The 21,597-nt window shown below is 37.1% G+C and overlaps 4 protein-coding genes across 10 annotated transcripts; 1 reads left to right on the top strand and 3 right to left on the bottom strand.

Moving 5' to 3' along the window:
• The first annotated feature begins 4,177 nt into the window (after positions 1-4,177).
• LOC125219004 (tRNA modification GTPase) lies at positions 4,178-7,525 on the top strand. Its single transcript, XM_048120842.2, has 10 exons — positions 4,178-4,406; positions 4,713-4,999; positions 5,101-5,239; positions 5,390-5,511; positions 5,651-5,854; positions 5,951-6,010; positions 6,167-6,305; positions 6,571-6,689; positions 6,818-7,036; positions 7,157-7,525. Exons 1-10 carry the CDS (start codon positions 4,238-4,240, stop codon positions 7,349-7,351), a joined length of 1,653 nt encoding a protein of 550 aa, XP_047976799.1. The 5' UTR covers positions 4,178-4,237; the 3' UTR covers positions 7,352-7,525.
• LOC125220818 (chaperone protein dnaJ 20, chloroplastic-like) lies at positions 7,523-7,948 on the bottom strand. Its single transcript, XM_048122955.2, has one exon. It carries the CDS (start codon positions 7,946-7,948, stop codon positions 7,523-7,525), a length of 426 nt encoding a protein of 141 aa, XP_047978912.2.
• Positions 7,949-8,286: 338 nt separating this feature from the next.
• LOC125222341 (somatic embryogenesis receptor kinase 2-like) lies at positions 8,287-11,461 on the bottom strand. The gene is made up of 11 exons (XM_048124871.2): positions 11,368-11,461; positions 11,158-11,290; positions 11,028-11,099; positions 10,814-10,957; positions 10,661-10,732; positions 10,521-10,592; positions 10,332-10,432; positions 9,948-10,082; positions 9,514-9,858; positions 9,037-9,440; positions 8,287-8,782 (listed from the first exon to the last, which is right to left on the bottom strand). The coding sequence occupies exons 1-11, from the start codon at positions 11,447-11,449 to the stop codon at positions 8,468-8,470; spliced, it is 1,875 nt and encodes a 624-aa protein (XP_047980828.2). The 5' UTR covers positions 11,450-11,461; the 3' UTR covers positions 8,287-8,467.
• Positions 11,462-13,960: 2,499 nt separating this feature from the next.
• On the bottom strand, positions 13,961-20,913 carry LOC125219240 (somatic embryogenesis receptor kinase 2-like). 7 transcript variants are annotated; one of them, XM_089062892.1, is made up of 17 exons: positions 20,766-20,913; positions 19,867-20,021; positions 19,706-19,755; positions 19,563-19,616; positions 19,374-19,468; positions 18,894-19,002; positions 18,665-18,809; positions 18,251-18,464; positions 16,838-17,126; positions 16,581-16,724; positions 16,423-16,494; positions 16,096-16,167; positions 15,909-16,009; positions 15,536-15,670; positions 15,105-15,446; positions 14,637-15,031; positions 13,962-14,457 (listed from the first exon to the last, which is right to left on the bottom strand). In XM_089062892.1, exons 10-17 carry the CDS (start codon positions 16,640-16,642, stop codon positions 14,131-14,133), a joined length of 1,506 nt encoding a protein of 501 aa, XP_088919018.1. In that variant the 5' UTR covers positions 16,643-16,724; positions 16,838-17,126; positions 18,251-18,464; positions 18,665-18,809; positions 18,894-19,002; positions 19,374-19,468; positions 19,563-19,616; positions 19,706-19,755; positions 19,867-20,021; positions 20,766-20,913; the 3' UTR covers positions 13,962-14,130. The 7 variants fall into 7 exon arrangements, with proteins under 7 accessions (XP_047977113.2, XP_088919018.1, XP_088919019.1 ...); XM_089062893.1 differs by having other exon boundaries at positions 16,838-17,110; XM_048121156.2 differs by lacking the exons at positions 18,251-18,464; positions 18,665-18,809; positions 18,894-19,002; ... (3 more) ...; positions 19,867-20,021; positions 20,766-20,913 and adding an exon at positions 17,217-17,654 and having other exon boundaries at positions 13,961-14,457; positions 16,096-16,148; positions 16,423-16,468; positions 16,838-16,909; positions 16,994-17,126.
• Between the last annotated feature and the right edge of the window lie 684 nt (positions 20,914-21,597).

Here is a 21,597-nt window from a genome sequence, read left to right as displayed (position 1 = left end):
GTCAAGGATTATTCTAATTCTTTTGTACAATAATTACTAAACTCTACTAATAAATTAACAATAACACGCTAAAATATTTGATTGTGTAAATGACCAACCTAAAAAATAAATTTAATGTTGGAATTAAAAAGACTTATTTGACTGTGATTTTATTTTTAAAAACTAGTATCTCTCCCGTGCTATGCACGGCACATTATATTTTTTTTCCGGAATCTATATAATACTTACCAAATAATTATGTAGAATAAATATTAAATGAAAAATAATTTATCATAATTAATCCATAAATATTAATGAAAATCTTTACATATCTAATATAAAAATTGGGAACACACGTCAACAACATATAATTAAAAAAATATATAATTCAATAATATAACGCTATCACCAATAAATAAAAAATACAATTAAAAACTCTTGATGAAAAAATAAAATGGTAGAAGTATATCGTGAGACTAAAAAATAAATCAAATTTACATTACACAAAACAAAAAAACAAAGAATGTATAATTACCATTTCTCCTAATGAGATTTTAGATATTGATAATCAAAAGCTATAATCTAAGATTGCACTGGTGAGACACTTCCTAGTCGAGCTTCATTTTATTGCAATATAGTGACCCTATACACTAAAAACCCAAACCTTGAAACCTAAATCCTAAACCCTTAACTTTAAAATATACTCATCATGACTAACAAATGAGCCAAATATCAATAAAATTGTCCCTCCGTTCCAATTCAATTTTACTTTGTTGATCACCTATTTTATTTTGGGAGTTTTAGATTTGTCGATAATCCTTACTAACAAAACATATAAAATCACAAAACTGATAGAGAATACAGTACATTTACCTACAAATAAAATCATAAAGACGATTGGGTGACGATATACCACTTGGAAAATTTCTTCATTGAAATGATAATTTTAATTAAAGGAATTCAAATTTATAGAATGATTTTTAACGTTTAGAATTCTATGAATGACTTTTAGTTATCCTAATGTCCATTTTTTCCGTATCACGTTGCTGACATAATTGCAAAATTAAGAATCCTTAATCACACACGTTTTTTTTGTTTTGGATAACTGCAAATTTATAGGCTCTTTTAAATCACACGTATTTAACCTTAATATAGTTTTTATTGTTTTTTCAACAGTAATATAATTTTTTAAATAAAATGGCATTCTTGTAAATTTTCCCAAAACTCCCCTTTTATATATAGTGACCCTATACACTAAAAACCCAAACCTTGAAACCTAAATCCTAAACCCTTAACTTTAAAATATATTCATCATGTCCAACAAATGAGCCAAATATGAACAAAATTCTCCCTCCGTCCCAGTTCAATTTTACTTTGTTGATCACTTATCCTATTTGGGGCTTTTAAATCTGTATTCGATATCTTACACTGGGTCGGGCTAATTGATAAATCTTACTGATAGTAGATCTTGACTGTAAATATGTTTATATGCTCATATCAAGAAAGTACTTTACAATCCTAAACCCTTAACTTTAAAATATATTCATCATGTCCAACAAATGAGCCAAATATCAATAAAATTCTCCTTCCATCCCAGTTCAATTTTACTTTGTTGATCACTTATCCTATTTGGGGCTTTTAAATTTGTATTCGTCATTTTACACTGGGTCGGGCTAATTGATAAATCTTACTGATAGTAGACGTTTTTTTCCTGAATCTTGACTATAAATATGTTTATATGATCATATCAAGAAAGTACTTTATAATAGGGCTATGTGAATGGTAAACAAAATTTTTTTTTGCTTGCATTCATCCAAGCATCTATTCATCCAATAGTATTATTTATTGGAGCCGAAGTAGTGTTTTGTTGAAATGAGGAGTCAGAGACATCACCAAAAAGGGTTTAATTTCGGAACTTTTGGAGCCGAAGTAGTGTTTTGTTGAAATGAGGAGTCAAAGACATCGCCAGAACGGGTTTAATTTCGGTTGTGGCCAAGCCGTGGGCATTTTCATATTAACCGTTTCTACTTTTTAAAATTAATTTGATCATATGTTGAAATCATTAATTGCCTTATAATTAGGGATATAACCTTTCCTATTCCTCACTTCGGATAAACATAAGTGTGAACAACGGTTATTTGCCTTATAATTAGGGAATATGTAGTGTCATGTTTGGCTAATAAAATGAGGTAGTATAATTTTATGCATGACATGTAAACGTTTGGATGAGATGTGTCGTTTCATACACAATAACTATGGAAGTTATTTTTTTGTGTTAATTAATATACAATTATGCATGAAATGTACGTGTAAACGTGTTGACAAACATTAAGGAAGGAAATTGTACGCCCTATTTGTCTTCAAGTTTGCTTGAATTATTTTGCAGTATCCACTACATTTAATGGAACTTTTAGTAACAACCCAAAATCAGTTTTAATTAAATAATAATTATATTTAGCAATATTCATTACATTTATTGGAAGTCTAATTAATTTCCATGAAAACTGCCGTTAACCCTAAACAAATTCACAAAGTAAAAGCTGGGGCTCTACTTTACAAATTATCGATGCACAATCCAAATATTTTTTAGAAACGAATAATGAGACGAATCTAAAAACAAAATATGACCGACTTCTCAAAGGAAAATAAAGACTACAATATTAGTAAAATTGAGCAAACGCCCATGCACTGCTTGGGAATTAATTTATTTTATAGTATTAGTTTAAATTTTAAAATTAAATACTATTTATATGCCATAAAATAATATAAATAAATACGTATGCAACAAAAATTTAGCTCTTTTTCGGCTTAACAGTCTCACCAAACGAAACCCCTTTTTTTCTTTTTCTTTTTCTTTTTTTCTTTTTTGACCACTAAGTGCCCGTAACAACATATTTATAAGTAGGAAACGAAAGTCGGCTTCGTTTTTAGTTCTTTGTGCAAATTATTTAATTTCCAACATATACTACTGTACATATTATTTTATTTATTAGGAGTATTATACATGCACAATTCTTTTGTCATAAAAATATCTGATTCAAGTATATAAACTTTTTACTTTATTATCACACACACGTATACATATAGATATATTTGTACATAAATTTATTGATTCATCATAAATAATCAAATATTATATATTGAGATAAAATTATACATGTTATATTCTAACTATTACAATTGAAGAAAAAAATTATAATAAGTGGAATAGAAATTACAATGAAAATAATAAAACAAATAGAATTATGATTAGTCGAGTTGAGAACATCCCACTTTCAGCAAGACAAATTATGTTGCGGCTAGCCTCTTGAATTGACGTATTGTTCCAAAGATAAACGACTCTCCTAACATATAGAAGCACCTTAAATCCGCTAGGTACAAATGAAATTGATTAAGCTCCGAGAATTCAGCAATACAATACTCCTAAAATGATACATAAAAACAAAAAGAACTTTAGAGATAAGAGAAAGTGATTTTTTTGATATATAATCCATCCACAACTCTATGACTTTTATAGCCATAAATAAGGATATGGAAAGTTATGGAATTAACACACTATAAACCATCAAATTAAGATAACGAATGTTACTTATATGAAATGAAAAGCCAAAATTCTTCCTATGGCCATGATCACCTTCCACTACACACGACATTACTCCCACATTTAATTATTTCCTTAATTTCTTTGCATACTTTGTTAGAGGTAATTTGATGTGGGAAATTGATCTGTATGATTGTGATATAATATTAGTGATGGATTGTAAGTACTTCAATATTTCCAGTCACACATTAAACCCAACAATATTCAAGAAAATTTATAAAGGAAAATTGTGCACGCACATAATATTAAATTAATCAAAGCTATAGTTTTGTAATTAAATTTAAAGTAGTATTGTTAAATAGATTGTTTTTGTTAACTATCATATTTGTGACTGTTCAATACAGAATATTTATTATAGTGAACGGCTTGTATTAAATTTATTTGTGTAAATGAAACCTTTTCATCTCTTTAATTACTACATTAATAAATAAAATCATTTTTAAATTTATAATTTTATTAAAAAAGTTATAATGGCAAATCTTGTTATTTTTCCCAAAACTCCCCCTTTATAGATGTATAGATAGATTATTGTCTATTTCTATTTGAAGTTGAACTATGAGTACTGCTCAAATATTGAGAAACTAACTGATTTTGCATCTGTTAATTAAATATGAACTATTATATTTAGAGAATACGAATAGAAACGCCACAAAATCGATGGCTCTGCAATCTTCATTTCGTTGTGTTTTTTCTCAATTGCAACGCTGCGCTTCTCTCCAGCGTTCAGTCTTGCCCAAATTCTCGACCCCATTTCACAGAAATCTCTCTCTCCTCTTCTCCACTTCTCACAAGACTGCTTCCATTCGCCCACTCGCCGCCGCCAAAGGTAACTCAGCGTTTCACGAATATTGTCTGTTTGATTAAGTAGAGTGAAAAAAATTGAATCTTGTAATGCCCCAGTATGGAATTGGATAAAGAGGAAAAGAAGAAAACGTTAGTTGATAGCTTATCTTTGAATTACTATGTCGTTTCTTGCTGAAAATGTTTGGTAGTCAGTAAAAATTAGAATCTATATTTACATGAATATTTGATTGGTTGATGATAATAATAATAATACTACAGTGGTATATGAAGAACTAGTTTTTCTTGATTATGAAGCTATTGTCAAATTATTGTTTTTTAATTTTGATAGAGAACACATTAGTACTGAACAAAGATGAGAGGTTGGGGGATGGAGAAGTGAGCTGTGCAGAGCCAGTTCCGAGTTCGAGCACAATTGCTGCGATTGTGACCTCGTTGGGTGGGCCTCCCGGTGCGGTGGGGATAGTCAGGTTGTCTGGTCCTTCAGCAGTCTCTATAGCTGGGGAAGTTTTTAGACCGATGTCAAGAAAGAGGAGAAAGGGTGCTCGTTGGTGGCCTAATAGCCATGTTGTTGAGTACGGTGAGGTTTTGGATTCACATGGCAACATCATTGATGAGGTACACCTCGTGTTCTGGTATCTATATATCGAGGGCGTGTGTGGGCGTGGATTAGTCCTACTTTTGTAATGATATGAGTGTGTTTTATTTTTTCCAACCAGGTTCTGGTAGTTCCCATGTTGGCCCCAAAATCTTACACTCGCGAGGATGTGATTGAGCTTCAGTGCCATGGTAGTGAAGTGTGTCTGCGACGTGTGTTAAGGGCTTGCCTAGATGCTGGAGCGAGGCTTGCGGAACCAGGTCAAATCCTGTCTTCTTTTTATCTCGACTAACTATGATCTGTCGCTATATCCTTGATAATTCACTGGTTTGGTTGCAATTGGACCAAGCCAGTTGTGTCACTTTCTTGATGTTATGAATGGAATTGATAGTATTCCTTCGGTATCTCAGGCGAATTCACTCTCCGGGCTTTTCTAAATGGACGGCTCGATCTTTCTCAAGCTGAGAATGTGGGGAAACTTGTAACATCCAAGTCGATGGCTGCAGCAGATGCTGCATTAGCAGGATTACAGGTAACATTTCATATTTCTTAGAATCCGTTTAGTAAATTTGGTTGAACTAATGATTTTGGATCTTCATCCTTTAAGTAGAGGCTCGTCAATAGTCATGGTTGGCATCTGAACACCTTTGAATTTTCTTATCATGTTACAGGGAGGCTTCTCTTTCATGGTCAAATCATTAAGAGCTCAATGCATTGAGTTACTTACGGAGATTGAAGCCCGTCTAGATTTTGATGACGAGATGCCACCCCTTGACATTAACCTAGTTGCCGATAGGATACATAAGATGCTGCAAGAAGTAGATGGTGCTCTGGAAACTGCCAATTATGACAAGCTTCTGCAGTCGGGAGTTCAGGTATTACATGGAATTTAATAACTGGTATAGTTTTTATTTTCACACGAAGAAATTTTTCATTAATTATACATGACATTGTTCACTGATCTTGTTCAGATTGCTATTGTTGGCCGACCTAATGTTGGAAAATCGAGCCTTCTTAATGCTTGGAGCAAGGTATGATTCAGAGGCTTATTTTTTTAGCATTCAATCTTATTCTTCTTTTCAGTGATGGAAATTGATGAAAACTGTGAATGCACTAGACTTTATCCCTTTATGGCCATTTCTCTACTATGCCTGATCATGTAACGGTACATAAATTTTAGCATGCAGAGTGAGCGAGCAATTGTAACCAATATTGCGGGTACAACACGTGATGTAGTTGAAGCCAATGTTACTGTTGGCGGGATTCCTGTCACACTTCTTGATACAGCTGGTATAAGGGACACAGATGATGTGGTGGAAAAAATCGGTAAGTCAACTATCCAGCAACAGTTTTCTACTGATGAAAGTTGTCGAAGTTCAATTGATGAAAAACAGTTGTGATGTTACCTATCAGCTTGATTTGTATAAGTTTCTTTCACTCCTTTATGAGTCTAATATATTGAGTTAAGCAGTATATTCTTGAAGATTTCTTTGTGTTTCCCTGGTTAAGAATCCCTCGAATATCGAAGATTTACATGCTTTTTATGTCCTTCTCTTGTGTGTTCATTTGTTCTGTACTCTGTTTATTTAAGGTGTTGAGAGGTCGGAAGCAGTTGCTATGGGTGCCGATGTCATTGTTATGACAGTAAGTGCGGCTGAGGGGTGGACTTCCGAGGATGACAGACTTCTTGAGAGAATTCATAGCAATAAGGTATCGTGAACTCTCTCTCTCGCGCTATTTGGTGTGTCGATGGTGTTTCTTGAATTAGTATTTGAGATAGACTAACATTCTTTCACGCTGCACGTATGCTTAGTGTTTGTTTCCCCTCGTAAATACAGATCGCAACTTCATCGACTTCTCCAGTGGTTCTTGTGGTCAATAAAATCGACTGTGCTTCATCCTGTGCGTGGATAGACACTCTCTCAAGATCGTTCAGCAAGTACGTCTTCACCTGTGCCGTGACTGGTAAAGGGATCTCCGATTTGGAATCTGCAATCATAGAGCTAGTTGGTCTGAACAAGATCCCTGCTGGGGGACGCAAATGGACAGTAAATCAGGTCGGTTTTTATCAAAACTTTCATCCTCGTTTGCAACACTGTTGTACATTACTTGGACTCGATTCTTGAAAAAATGGATGAGAGTCCGTATTAAATGATAAATTTTGTGGTCATTATCAGAGGCAATGTGAGCAGCTCGTTCGTGCAAGGGAGGCGTTTGTGAGGCTGCAGTCGTCTATCGAGGAAGAGATCCCTCTCGATTTTTGGACGATTGATCTCAGAGAAGCAGCCATGGCTCTTGCGCAGATAAGCGGAGAAGACATCTCAGAAGAAGTTCTGTCAAACATTTTCAGCAAATTCTGCATCGGTAAATAGTCGTGGTTCTGAGGTTTTTTTTATAAGAAAATCGAGTATAAGAGACATCTTTCATTACAAAGGCATTTCTTAGTCAGATCAGTTTGTCATAGTCTGCATTACAAAAAACACAGCAATTATTGTGATGCTATGCAAGAAAAGAATTCAATTAATGAACGAACTTCTGTTATTTCACGGGCCGTGTTGCTTTGCCCTCATCCGGCTTCCCCAGCTCCCATCTCCCTGCTCGTCTCTGTTACATGACCGTCTCCTCAGCTCCGAGAGCTGGCCTTCCCACTTACCCCTCGTTTCTGACCTATCCGTTTTCCGAGATTCTTGATCCAGCAGGTTCGCATACGTCTTCTGCAGCTCAACAAACATGCGCGTGGATTCTTCCCTCAGGGACGGATCACACACGTCGGGATGGTAACGGAGAGCCAGTTTCCGGTATGCTTTCTTCAATTGATCTGCATCCACCCTCGTATTTTTAAGAGCCGATATCTCTTGCATAAACTCTTTGCTAGTAGTAATAGCCGTGCAAGAAATAGGTCCAAATTTCCGCTGCCCTCGCACACCTTCCCGATAGGAGAATGTTAGGTGACTGATAACGCTCGTCATAGTGAAACAAAGTTGAGAATTTAGGTCGAAAATCGATCTTTCTCGAGCAATCTTGGTCGAAATACCATAGTTATATAGTGAATGTTTGGATTATGCTGGGATCTGGACACGGTTTTGACCATCTCTTGTTGAAGAAAATTACTTAGTTATTTTCACCATTTTTTTTTTATCATATTTTAAAGATATTTGACGATATATCCTAAATCCTGGGGTTTGGAGTATATTGTGATATTTGAGCCTAACCTCGATTTCTCCAAAGGTGTCTTTCTTATTTGATATCGAACCGAGCAATGGTTCCCTATTTACCCCTTGACTATAGTGACTCGAACCCCCGACGCTAGAGAAACAACTTCATGTTTATTCACACCTTTTTTTCGTAAAAAAAAATGGATTTAAAAAAATTACAAGTCTCTAGCTAGTGATAAAGATTCTAAATTTTATTTGTAACACATGTACGAAAGATCACTTCCTCTTTTTCTAGTATAAATTTCGGTACAATTATTTGATAACACATGTAGGTCACCTTGGACCGGACAGCTCGACCGCGTCTAAATTTGTTGTTGAGTGGATGGCCCAATCGTAATTCTGGCGAGAAGCATCTTCGAGCTCTTGCCTGTGAGCCTCGGCCTTCAGCCATTCATCCCATTTATCGCCCAGCCCGTCGCCTTCTAGTATTCTTACCACTTCAGACATCTTAGGCCGGTCCACCGATGATTTTTGCGTGCATAGGACAGAGACCTTGATCAGCAGCTCGACTTCTGATTCAATGTAATTGCTCTGCATATTGGGATCGACCATCTTTTTGAACTTCTTCTCTTTTAGAAGTCCCTTGACCTGAATGATGAGTTCGCTACTTAGTATCGGAATTCTCGTTTGGCAGTGCGTAAACGTAAAACTCATAGATGAAATCTCGAAACGGAATGGCCTAGCATTGTATATGGCTTGAGATTTAAGATGGATCAATTTATTCAGCATCTCATATTGCATCTAAATATTCGTTTCGTTTTGCTTATGAAAATGCAACATTTCTATGTATCCATTGTAACTCGAAATAATTCAAACTAATAATAATAAAGGAGAATACGTACCCAATCTAGCAACAAAACATCATCGTCCTTGGCAAAGCGAGCCAGATCGAAAGCCTTCTGCCCGGTTATCAGCTCAAGAAGCATAATTCCGTATCCGTAAACATCGGTTTTCTCAGATGATTTTCCAGTGGATATGTACTCTGGAGCGATATGTCCCAGGGTGCCACAAACAGTAGTTGTCACATGGGTATCCTTATAATTCATAAGTTTAGCCATACCAAAATCTCCCACAACAGCCTCAAAATCCTTGTCTAGCAAGATGTTCGCAGCCTTGACGTCGCGATGAATGATCTTCGGGTCGCAGTTTTCATGCAAATACGACAGGCCTCGGGCAGAACCGAGAGCAATGTTCTTCCTAGTCTGCCAATCGAGCGGCGGCCTCGGCGGCTCATTAGGTTGACGTTCTACAACGGGTGAACATGGATGAGTTTAGGTTCTTAAAATCGAAGTATTACCAACCAACAAAAAATAAAGAACCTGTTCGTAAACATGATGCAACGCTCCCATTATCCATATACGGATAAACGAGCAATCGTTCCGTCGGACTCATACAAAAGCCATAAAGTCTAAGAAGATTTCGGTGCACGGCCAAACTTATCATCTCGACCTCCGACTGAAACTGAAGCTCTCCGCTGGGAGTCCTCCCATCCTTGAGTTTTTTAACAGCAACGAGTGAGCCATCGACAAGACGTCCTTTATACACCTTTGCGAAGCCGCCTGTCCCCAAAATATGTTCCTTGCTGAAATTGTCCGTTGCAACTTGCAGCTCTCGGAGAGAGAATCTCTTGAGCTGACCGAGATGTACTTCGGGATCCTCATCCGCTGCAATGCAATCGGATAAGTGCACACGAAACAACAAGATTATTCCATATTCGTAGAGTTAACATTTTTGAATCAAACCAGAGACAGACCTGGTACATCGAAGTAATATTCTTGTGGTTTTCTGCTCCGACACCACCATGCAATGGCGACTGCCGGTGCAGCTAATAGCAGAGCAGCACCAGCCGCAACTCCGCCAGCAATGGCTCCCGTCATACTATCTCCTCCTGCATTTACATAACGCAAGTAGATTATACAAAGCAACTCGGCCTATCTAGTACTCCCTTCGTCACCAAAAAATAGTTTCGTTTTACCATGTTAGAAACGTTTTCACCACACATTACACTACTCCACTACTGATGTAGGTTTCACTATCTACTGACACTATTTCAACTACTTTTCTTTAACTTTCTCCTACTTTATTAATTTCGTATTAAAACATATATAAAAAAGATGTATTATTACACTAGGAATACCTCGGGATGGCGGAATAATCGGAGGGGGCGGAGAAAACGGAGGCGATCCCGGGCATGGCTTTCCAATGACAGGGCCACACAGCTCCGAGTTATTTTCGAAACTGCAAACACACAAAAGGTAAAATGTTAACTCTCACTTATATGGTATTTTCGAAACTGCAAACACACATCTATGTGTGATCGGAATACCTAATAGGCGTGAACAACGAAAACGAGCCATTATCCGGAACCACACCTGAAAGCTGGTTGTTCGAAAAATCCCTGCAGGAATTCGCAATGATAAAACAGAAAAACAAGTACTCCATTTTAGAAGAACTCGGGACACTCACAACACTTGTAGAGCCGAGAGGTTGGTTAATGACGTAGGGATGGGACCCGTGAAGCTGTTTTTGTTTAGCCGGCTGTCCTTACAAGGACCATATGTGAGATTCGTAGGACGTTTTTGAATAGAAAGCGGAATGTTTTTGGTCGACTAGACTTACAGGATACGCAGCTTGGAAAGCTGCCCCAACGTTTCAGGAATGGGACCGGTAAAAGTGTTCATGTACAGGTCCAGGCTCTCCAAATTAGTTAGGTCTCCGAGTTCATCAGGAACTGCCCCGCTGATCTTGTTGTTGTACAACGCCCTGCAAAAATATGATTGAGAATCTTTACGCTGGAAAAAAGATACGGAAGCAAACACAAAACAAGGCTCACAGGTACTTCAAATTCTTCAATTGGCCGAGCTCTGGGACTAACTGGCCAGACAAAGCCGAGTTTCCTAGATCACTGAAGGCGCAAGATTAGACCAACGAGGCGAGGGGTAGTAAGAAGAGCAGATTCTTACAGTCTGTCCACGATGCGGTTGGCGTTGCAGGTGACGTGGAACCAACTGCACGGGTCGGCATGGGTCGGGTCCCAGGTTATGAGCTCGTTTTTCGGATCTTGTAAGCTTGTCTTAAGGCTTTGCAAGGCATCACCTATTCACACAAACATGAAATAGAAGACAAAACCCAAAACAAAAAAAACAACCAAATAAAGATGAAAGAAAACAGACTTTCCATATTAGCAGAAATATGCACCACCAACAAGATCAACCAAACCACACTCCATCTCTCCATCAACTTCTTCTTCATCATCACCACCACATATACATACAACAAACTGCATCTATAGCTATCCCTCAATCAGGGCTAAAGCTTTGATTTTTTTTTATTCTTATATTAGTGTCATGTCATATCATATCATTGCCTTCATCAATTTTAACTTCCTTTATTAAGGAAAGACACGATAAAAAGATATGAGAAAAAGAAAAACAGTGGGAAAAAGGGAAAATTGATTAGATAATTCAGGAAGCTTATGCGCTGTTTGGTTTTCATACTTTTTTTTTTTTTTGTTGATCATTTCTTGGCCCATGAAATGTATCTCAGCATATTTAATTATTTATACTATATCTATATGTCAAGATTAAATTGTACGTATCTTGCAATTATCCATTTCACTTTCACATGTTCAACTAATTTAATGCGAAATATGGTCTAATTTAACTTATTTCATTGCCATCTTGTCTAATGAATTGAATTTGAACTTTAATAGAACCTATTTGTATTTACATTTTATCTTCCATATTAACTCCACTTGTTTCCCAATTCACTTTGTGACCTTTATATTTATTTTTGAGTATTCTCCTTTACGACTTAAATTGTTACGTGGGGATTCACTTTGTGACCTTTTTATTAATTTTTGGAAAATTTTATGACATAAATCGTTACGTGGGACAACACTTTTGATACTTTATGAAATAAAGCTTTAAGAAATATTTGTAAGTGGAATGAATGATAAATGAAAATGTGATGGGGGCAACGCAACAATAGAGTAGGTAGGGTAATACAGTGCAAATTATTTAATATATAAAAGAAATAACATTGATGAAAAACAAGATCACATGATTCACATATAATACACCTTTACTTCTCCTAATAAATTAACCCCTTTCTTCATAACCACTTTGTTCATAAACTCATTCAAAATTAAAGATGCCAGATTTCTGAACCAAGTAGGGAAATTGATTATCCAAACCATCACATACTATGTTTATGTTCCATAGAAATTAGGTAAAATCTATAACTTTTATTTATTTTAATTAGGGCTAATAGTCAAAAAATACACAAACTATAACCCGATCCAAGTCTTTACCACCAGATTTGAATGTGGTGAAAAATGCATGGGCTTTTTTGTCTTCACACACCACTACCTAAATTCTTGTGGCAAAATATAAATGTCTCACTTAGACTTGGCACGGAGGGAGTATAATATGAGAGATAGCAACCTAAAAAGTGAAATTAATGAATAAAAGTATTTTTTTTCATGCAATCCATTCCAAAAGTATGCAAATCATTTAAAAAATAAAATTATGAATGGCTCTTAGCTTGGACCGGACAACTCGACAGCGTGTAAATATTCGGTCTCGGAAGTCGGGTGATGACCAAGTTCGACCTACTCGGCCTTGAGCCATTCGTCCCATTTCTCGGCCAGTTGCAGCCCATCGCCTTTTAGCATCCTCACCACTTCCGACATCTTAGGCCGGTCCATCGAGGAGCTTTGCGTGCATAGGAGAGATCAGCTGCACCACTTCTGATTCGATGTAATTGATCTCAGGATCTACCAACATTTTGAGCTTCTTCTTTTTTAGAAGTCCTTTGACCTGAAAATTGCAAACTAATCCATATTACCATATAGGGCCACTGAAATGCAACATTCCTATATATGTATCCATCCTTTGATTTTTTTTAGTCTTATACTTTTTCAACACTTTTTATAGAGCTTCACCACAATGGAGTTATTGCCTTCATCATTTTTAACTTCCTTTAATACAAGCAAATCATTTTTAATTTCATAAAAAGTTGCCCAATCGCAAAAAAGGAGGAAAAAGGGAAAGAAATGGATAAAAAGAAATACAGTAGGAAAAAGGGAAAATTGATTAGAGGATAGCTAACTAGTGGTCTCGTACACTCGCCTCGTCATCTAGACGGACGCAGAAAAAAATATTAGTAGAGACTACGTTAATCTTAGTTGAGGTAGTAGTTACATAGCTAGAATTCAGGAAGCTTATGTGCAGTTTGGTTTTCATATATTTTTTTTATTTTTTATTTTTATCATTTCTCGGTCCATGAAAATGCATCTCAGCCTATTCATATGTCAAGATTAAATTGTATGTAACGATTATCCATTTCACTAATTTAATACATTCAACTAATTTAATCATAGATAAAGCCTAATTTAAGTTATTTTAAATTTAATTTTTTTATTATCTTGTTTAACTAATTGAATTGAATGTTAACTTTACGAATTTGAATTGAATGTCAACTTTAATGGAGCCCGGTGGTACCATTTTATCTTCTACTACTATATTAATTGCAGCTCTTTCCCATTCACTTTGTGAACTTTTTATTTGTTTTGATTCTCCTTTACGACTTAAATTATAACGTGGGACAATTCTTTTGATACTTTAATAAATAAAGCTTTTTCCCCCTTTCGCTTTGTGACCTTTTTATTTATTTTCTAAGTATTTACGTGGGACAATTTTTTTGTTACTTTATGAAATAAAGGTTTAAGAAATATTTTTATATAGGTATATTTTAGTCAAATAAGTGGAACGATAAATGCAAATGTGATGGGGGCAACGCACAATACAATAGAGTAGGTAGGGTACATGCAACCTATTAAGTATTAACTTGTCAACATGTTTTAGTTATTTTTTCTTTGAATAAGCTAAGGGCATCCATGATAAAACTATGCAAATCATTTCAAAAAAATAAAATTATGAAGGGCTCTTAGCTTGGACCGGACAACTCGACCTCGTGTAAATATTCGGTCGAGTCAGTGCTCTAATCGGGTGAGGAGCAAGTTCGACGTCCTGCCTATGGGCCTCGGCCTTGAGCCATTCGTCCCATTTCTCGGCCAGCTGCAGCCCGTCGCCTTTTAGCATCCTCACCACTTCCGACATCTTAGGCCGGTCCATTGAGGATCTTTGTGTGCATAGGACAGAGATCTGGATCAGCTGCTCGACTTCTGATTCGATGTAAATGCTCTGCATATTGGGATCGACCATGGTTTCGAACTTCTTCTCTTTTAGAAGTCCAATGACCTAAAAATTGATGTGTTGTCGTAAACATTCAAGGATTCTCGTTTGGCAGTGCATAAAACTCGTAGATGAAATCTCAAAACGGAACGACCTAGCGTCTTATCGTTGTCATTTTGCTTATGAAAATGCAATGTATCCATCCTAACTCGAAATCCGAACTAATGAATAAGGAGATTACGTACCCAATCTAGCAACAAAACATCATTGTCCTTGGCAAAGCGAGCCAGATCGAAAGCCTTCTGTCCAGTTATCAGCTCAAGAAGCGTAATTCCGTATCCGTAAACATCGATTTTCTCTGTTAATTTTCCGGTGGATATGTACTCTGGAGCGATATGTCCCATGGTGCCACAAACAGAAGTTGTCACGTGGGTATCGTTATGATTCATAAGTTTAACCATACCATAATCTCCGACAACGGCCTCAAACTCGTCATCTAGCAAGATGTTTGCTGCCTTGACGTCGCGAAGAATGATCTTCGGGTCGCAATGATCATGCAAATACGACAGGCCTTGTGCGGAACCAAGAGCGATGTGCTTCCTAGTCAGCCAATTGAGCGGCGGCTCATTAGGCTGACGTTCTACAACGGACGAGTTTAGGTTCTTAAAATCCAAGTGTTACCAATTTAACAATAAATTGTAGGTAGAAAGAACCTCGTAAACGTGATGCAACGCTCCCATTAGCCATATAAGGATAAACGAGCAACCGTTCCGTTAGAGTCATACAAAAGCCACAAAGTCTAAGAAGATTCCGGTGTGCGGCCTTACTTATCATCTCGACCTCCGATTGAAACTGAAGCTCTCCGCCGGGAGTCCTCCCATCCTTGAGTCTCTTAACAGCAACGAGCGAGCCATCGGCAAGACGTCCTCTATACACCTTCGAGAAGCCGCCTGTCCCCACAATATTTTCCTTGCTGAAATTGTCGGTTGCGACTTGCAGCTCTCGGAGAGAGAATCTCTTGAGCTGTCCGAGATATACTTCGGGATCCTCTTCCTCTGCAACGGAATCAAATAAGATCACAAGAAAAAACAAGATTATTCCCTATTTATAGAGTTAGCATTCTCGAATCAAACCAAAGACAGACCAGGTACATCGAAGTAAAGTTCTTGTATTCTGCTCCGACACCACAATGCAATGGCGCTTGCTAGTGCAGCTGATAGAATTGCAGCGCCAGTCGATACTCCGCCAGCAATGACTACCACCGTCATACTATATCCTCCTGCAATTTACATAACGGAAGTAGGAATAGTTTTATTTACCGGTTTGGCCCGTCTATCAAAATTAGTTCACTTATATTTTTTTTTAAAAATCTTTCTCACCACACATTTCACTATGCACTAACACTATTTCAATTGTTTTTCTCTTTTATTTCTCCTACTTTACAAATTTCTCATTAAAACTCGTCTCGTTCCAGAGTCTTCATGCTGAATAAAGATATGATGTTAAACTAGGAATACCTCGGGGTTGTGGAACATACGGAGGGGACGGAGATAACACAGGCAATCCAAGGCATGGTGGTCCTATTCCAAGGCCACGCAGTTTCAAGTTATTATCAAAACTGCAAACACAGAGGTAAAATGTTGACTCTGACCTATATGGTATTTTCAAAACTGCAAACACCCAATCTATGTGTGATCGGAATACCTAATAGGCGTGAATAATGAAAAGGAGCCGTTATCCGGAACCACACCTGAAAGCTGATTATTCGACAAATCCCTGTAGGATTCACAACAAACTCAATGATAAAAACAGAAAATAAGAACTCCCTCCATCTCAAGGTAGATGTCACACTTTCATTTTTAGTTTATGTCACATTTTTTTTTGAAAAAGTTCTTTTTCACATTAATATACTCTCTCTCTCTACTTAACACACAAAACATCATCCCTAAAATCTCGTGCCACCACCACCCAAGTGTGACATCTACCTCGGGATGAAGGGAGTGCTAGTTTGTACCAACTTAGGATACTCACAACACTTGTAGGGATGCGAGGTTGGTGAGTGACATAGGGATGGGACCTGTGAAGCTGTTGTTGTTAAGCCGGCTGTTCTTACAACAAACATAAAAACAATAAGATTCACAATAGGTTTCTGAATAGAAACGGACAATTTTTTTCTCGACTAGACTTACAGGCGCCGTAGTTTGGAAAGTCTCCCCAACGTTTCAGGAATGGGACCGGTGAAATTATTCATGTACAGGTCCAGACTCTCCAAGTTACTCAGATTTCCGAGATCATCGGGAACTGCCCCGCTGAAGTTGTTGTTGTACAACTCCCTATAAAAATATGATCAAGAATCTTTATACTAACACACCAAATTATGCATTGGTTGGAAATAAGATACCATCCCTATTCAAAATCAACAGAAGCAAACAGAAAACTAGCTTACAAGTACTTCAAATTCTTCAATAGGCCGAGCTGTGGGACTAACAGACCAGACAAAGCCGAATTCCCTAGATCACTGACGGCAGAGTCGAACGAAGCAAGATTAGACCAACGCTCAGACAAGCACAAACGAAGGGTAGTAGGCAGAACAAATTCTCACAGTCTTTCCACAATGAAATCGTTGTTGCAGATGACGTGAAACCAAGTGCACGGGTTGGGATGGCTCGAGTCCCAGGTTTTGAGCTCGTTGTTCGGATCTTGTAAGTTTGTCCTAAGGCTATGCAAGACATCACCTATTCAGACAAACATGAAATAGAAACAAGATATAGAAGACAACACACAATATTATTATTAGGTAAATAAGAAGATGAAAGAATACAAACTTTCAATATTAGCAGAAATATGCACCAACAAGATCAACCAAACCACACTCCATCTCACCATCAACTTCTTCATCATCAAGATCAACAAGATCAACCAAACCACATATACATACAAGAAACTGTATCTATAGCTAAAACCCACAGCATTTACAGATAGGCCATCAAAATACAGATGCCATTATCTCTGATTCAGACCAAAAGCTTCGACTTTTTAAAACCATGGTTCTTTATTCTTGAACATAGTGTAAAAATGTGTGCTTTACTTTAGTGTCATATCAATACATTGATTGCTATTCACTATAGTATTTCATCCACTTCATCACTTTAATTATTTAGTGTAATAGATTTGGTTGTAAGTAGTATTATAATTTTATTTTTCAACATCCTATCTACATATATTTAATCAGATACATATAATTTACATAACTAAATTTTTATATTTTTATTTGATTTAAATAAAACTAATTAATACATAAATAAATTAAAATTAATAATAAAATTGTGCTAAAAGTTAAAAAGTAACAAAATGTAAACATAGATATATGTTTTTTTTTTAAAAAGCGTTAAAAAAGTAGATAGAAGTTGAGAGAAAAAAATGGACCTTTGCCCATTAAAAAGAAAGGGTAAGGAAAAGAGAAAAGGGAAAAGGAAAAATAAATGGATAAAAAGAGAAAAGGAAAATAGTGGGAGAAGGTGTTTACAACTATTGTGATGGTCTCTCATGGCATGCCTAGTCACAACGGATCCTTGTCACGTGACAAGAAATTAGAAAATTTACCAAATTTTGCTTATGAAAATTCTCTGACTGTATTTTTCCACATGCACAATCTCACTATTTTCATGAAATTATAGTAACTTAAATTTGGTAGAATTTTCAATTCTTTGATTACTTATAATGTTGACATTATTAAGTATATTCCTCTACAGTTACACTAGGGCTGTCTAGTGAAGCATCATCCCTGGAAATGCAATATTTCTATATATCTTTGTGAACTCGAAATTCGAATCTAATGAATAAAGGTGAGATAACGTACCCAATCGAGCAACATGACTTCATCGTCATTCGCTAGGCGAGTCAGATCCAAAGCCCTCTGCCCGTTTATCAGCTCATGAAGCATAATCTCGTATCTGAAAAACATTGGTTTTCTCGGATGACCTCTGGGTCACATTGGTCGTGCAAATATGCCAAGCAATTGGCGGATCCGAGAGCTATACGCTTCCTAGTCGGCCAATCGAGTGGCGGACGTTCTGCAACGGATGCACGTGGATGAGATTAGGCTCTTAAAATTGAAGTATTACCAATCAACAACAAACCGTAGGTAGAAAGAAAAAAACTCAAAAACATGATGCAATGCTCCCATTAGCCATATATGGATAAACAAGCAACCGTTCCGTTGGAGTCATACAAAAGCCACAAAGCATAAGAAGGTTCCAGTGCACGGCCATACTTATCATCTCGACCTCTGTTTGAAACTGAAGCTCTCTGCCAGCGTCCTCTCCTCCATGAGTCGTTTAACAACGACGAGCGAGCAATCAGCAAGACGTCCTTTATACACCTTCCCGAAGAGCTGTCTGAGATGTACTCCGGGGGCTCTGCAATGCAATCGGATAAGTTCATGGGAGACAACAAGAATACTCCATATTCATAGAGTTAACATTTTTGAATCAATTCACAACCTGGTACATCCAAGTTATATTCTTGTGGTTTGCAATGGCGATTGCCGTTGCAGCAAATAGCTGAGTAGCGGTCGCCGCAACTCCACCAACAATGGCTCCTGTTTTTCTTCTGCATTTACATATCAGAGTATGCAATCATACGACTAGTGTATTAGTAGCAATATAGCATAAAAAGTTCGAAAAGGAAGAAAGTTGTGTTAAGATCAGTCTTAAGACTGTCGGAATCAAGGGAAGATCAAGGCAAAAATCAAGCTAAGATGGGGAAAAAATCAAGCTGCTTAGTTGTTGATAGATTTCATCTTTTAGTATTTGAAATTTTGATGAAGTTAAAAGTCCTTACTTCATTCTATATAAAGAGTTGAATTTAGTAAAGTACAATCATCGAAGTTCAATATTGAAGCATTTTAGTGTCTTTTATTTTCCGCATTTCGATTATGCTTTCCAACAATGACGAGCTGAATGATACTAATCTTGGAATACCTCGAAACAAGAGATGGGGTGGCGGAGAAAATGGAGGCGATCCAGGGCATGGCCGTCCAGTGGTGGGGCCACACAGGTTCGAGTTATTTGCAAAACTGCAAACGCATGTCATCTATTGTTAGAAATCGATATGAGAGAAAGAGCAGTGGAAAACGTCGTCCCAAACTAATAGATGCGTGACTGGGATACCTGATACGCGTGAAACAATGGAAAGGAGCCGTTATCCAGAACCACACCCGAAAGCTGGTTGTTCGATAAATCAGTGAGGTTCATGGCAATGCAATGAGATAAAAACAGAAAATAAGTAGTTTAGACGAACTCAGGACACTCACTCACAGCACTTGTAGGGACGAGACGTTGGTCAGTGACATAGGGATGGGACCTGTCAAGCTGTTTCTGTTAAGCCGACTGTCCTTACAAGTTACAACAAACATAACAACAGACAATAAGATTCGCATGAGGTTTTTGAATTGAAACGAATTAACGAACATACTATTCGCTCGACAATAGCCACAGTTTGGGAAGCTTCCCCAACGATTCAGGAATGGGACGGTGAAACTGTTCATGTACAGATCCCGACTCTCCAAATTAATCAGATTTCCGAGATCAGTGGGAAGTGGCCCGCTGATATTATTGTTGTGTAACTCCCTGTAGGCTCATATACATCAACAGAAACAATGCGACGCAAGTCAGCAAATTATGCATTGGTTGGAAAAAAGATACGAAAACGAGCAATTCACTTGTGGGTATCCAGATCATAATGCTAAGAAAGAATATGCAGAGACAGAAGCAAACAGAATACAAGTAGTTCAAATTCTTTAATAAGCCAAGTTGTGGGACCAATTGACCCAACAAAGCAGAATTCTCCAATTGACACTCCGGGGGTGGTAATAGTACCAACAGATTCTTACACTCTTTCCACACTTTGCAGGTGACGTGAAAAAGAGTACGGGTTGACGAGGGTCCGGTCCCAGTTGTTAGGATCTTGCAAGCTTCTACTTAGGGCTTAGGCTATACAAGGCTGATCCTATGTAGTGGTAAAATCTATACAAACTTAAAACAGAAAAGCCCTAATTTTGTTAACAAGAGAAGGGTAAAACAGCTGTGAAGGAGCAAATTCATAAAATCATGGAAGAAATCCAATCAATAATCCAATAAGGGTGAGCGTTTCACCACTAACATTTCAAATATTGCTATAAACCAAAACTATGTATTTTTCCACTTTAAAAAAACAGCTGCATTCTCAACCTATAGCTTCCAAAACCAGAAATACAAAATCACGTTCAAAAGAAAAAATCAAGAATCCCCTAAAATGAAAATAAAAATACTAGTACTATCTTTTTCAAAAAAAGAAACAATATTAGGTAAATATGAAGATCAAAGAACACAAACCTTCGATATTAGCAAAAATATGCACAGATCAACCAAACGACACTCCATCCCTCCAAAAACCACAGCATTTACAGAAGAGACCCAACGGCATAAGATTAGTTAGTAAGACAATCGAAATCCTATTAATTAAAATTATTACCCATAAACTGAAAATAAAATAAGAAGTCTAAGAGCACTCCCAATGGCGTCGGCGAAAACTCGGCGACTTTTCGCCGAAAATCGCCGAGTTTTCGCCGACCAATGAAAGGAATTCGGCGAAAAATCGGCGATTTTTCTCCCGATTTAACGCCATCCGGCGATTCATCGCCGAAAAATCGCCGAATCATCGCCGCCCACTGTGGGCGCGATTCGGCGATAATTCGACGTTTTTTTATTTTTAACGGCTAAATTTGTAAAAATGAAATGTTGAGTTAGGGAGAAATAAGGGAGAAATAAGGGAGAAACCATTGGAGCAGTTGGCTAAAAGTTGGCTAAAAACTGGGGATAAATTATGGTGCTGATGTGGCGCTGATGTGGCAGAAATAAGGGAGAAATAAGGGAGTTTTAAGGGAACCCATTGGGAATGCTCTAAGTATTAAAAGACAAATGGTTATTTATAACCTTGTACCACTACATGATTTGACCCCTTTCTTTAACTCCACTTTGTTCATTAATTCATCGTCCAAATTAAAGATGCCAAATTCATCAACCAACTACGGAAATCGACTATCCAAACCATCACATATATTTAATCGAGGTAAAATCTATGCCATTTGTTCTGTAATTTTATACTCCCTCCGTCCCGCTTTAGCAGTCTCACTCGTTTTGTAAAAATGATAATAAATAGTTAAAG

The sequence above is a fragment of the Salvia hispanica genome, chromosome 1, assembly GCF_029641045.1.
Source record: "Salvia hispanica isolate PSC_SH4W2 chromosome 1, Shi_PSC_v1, whole genome shotgun sequence".
NCBI lineage: Eukaryota > Viridiplantae > Streptophyta > Magnoliopsida > Lamiales > Lamiaceae > Salvia > Salvia hispanica.
The sequence above is the reverse complement of the archived record's forward strand: the minus strand, read 5'-3'. Positions and strand labels throughout refer to the sequence as shown.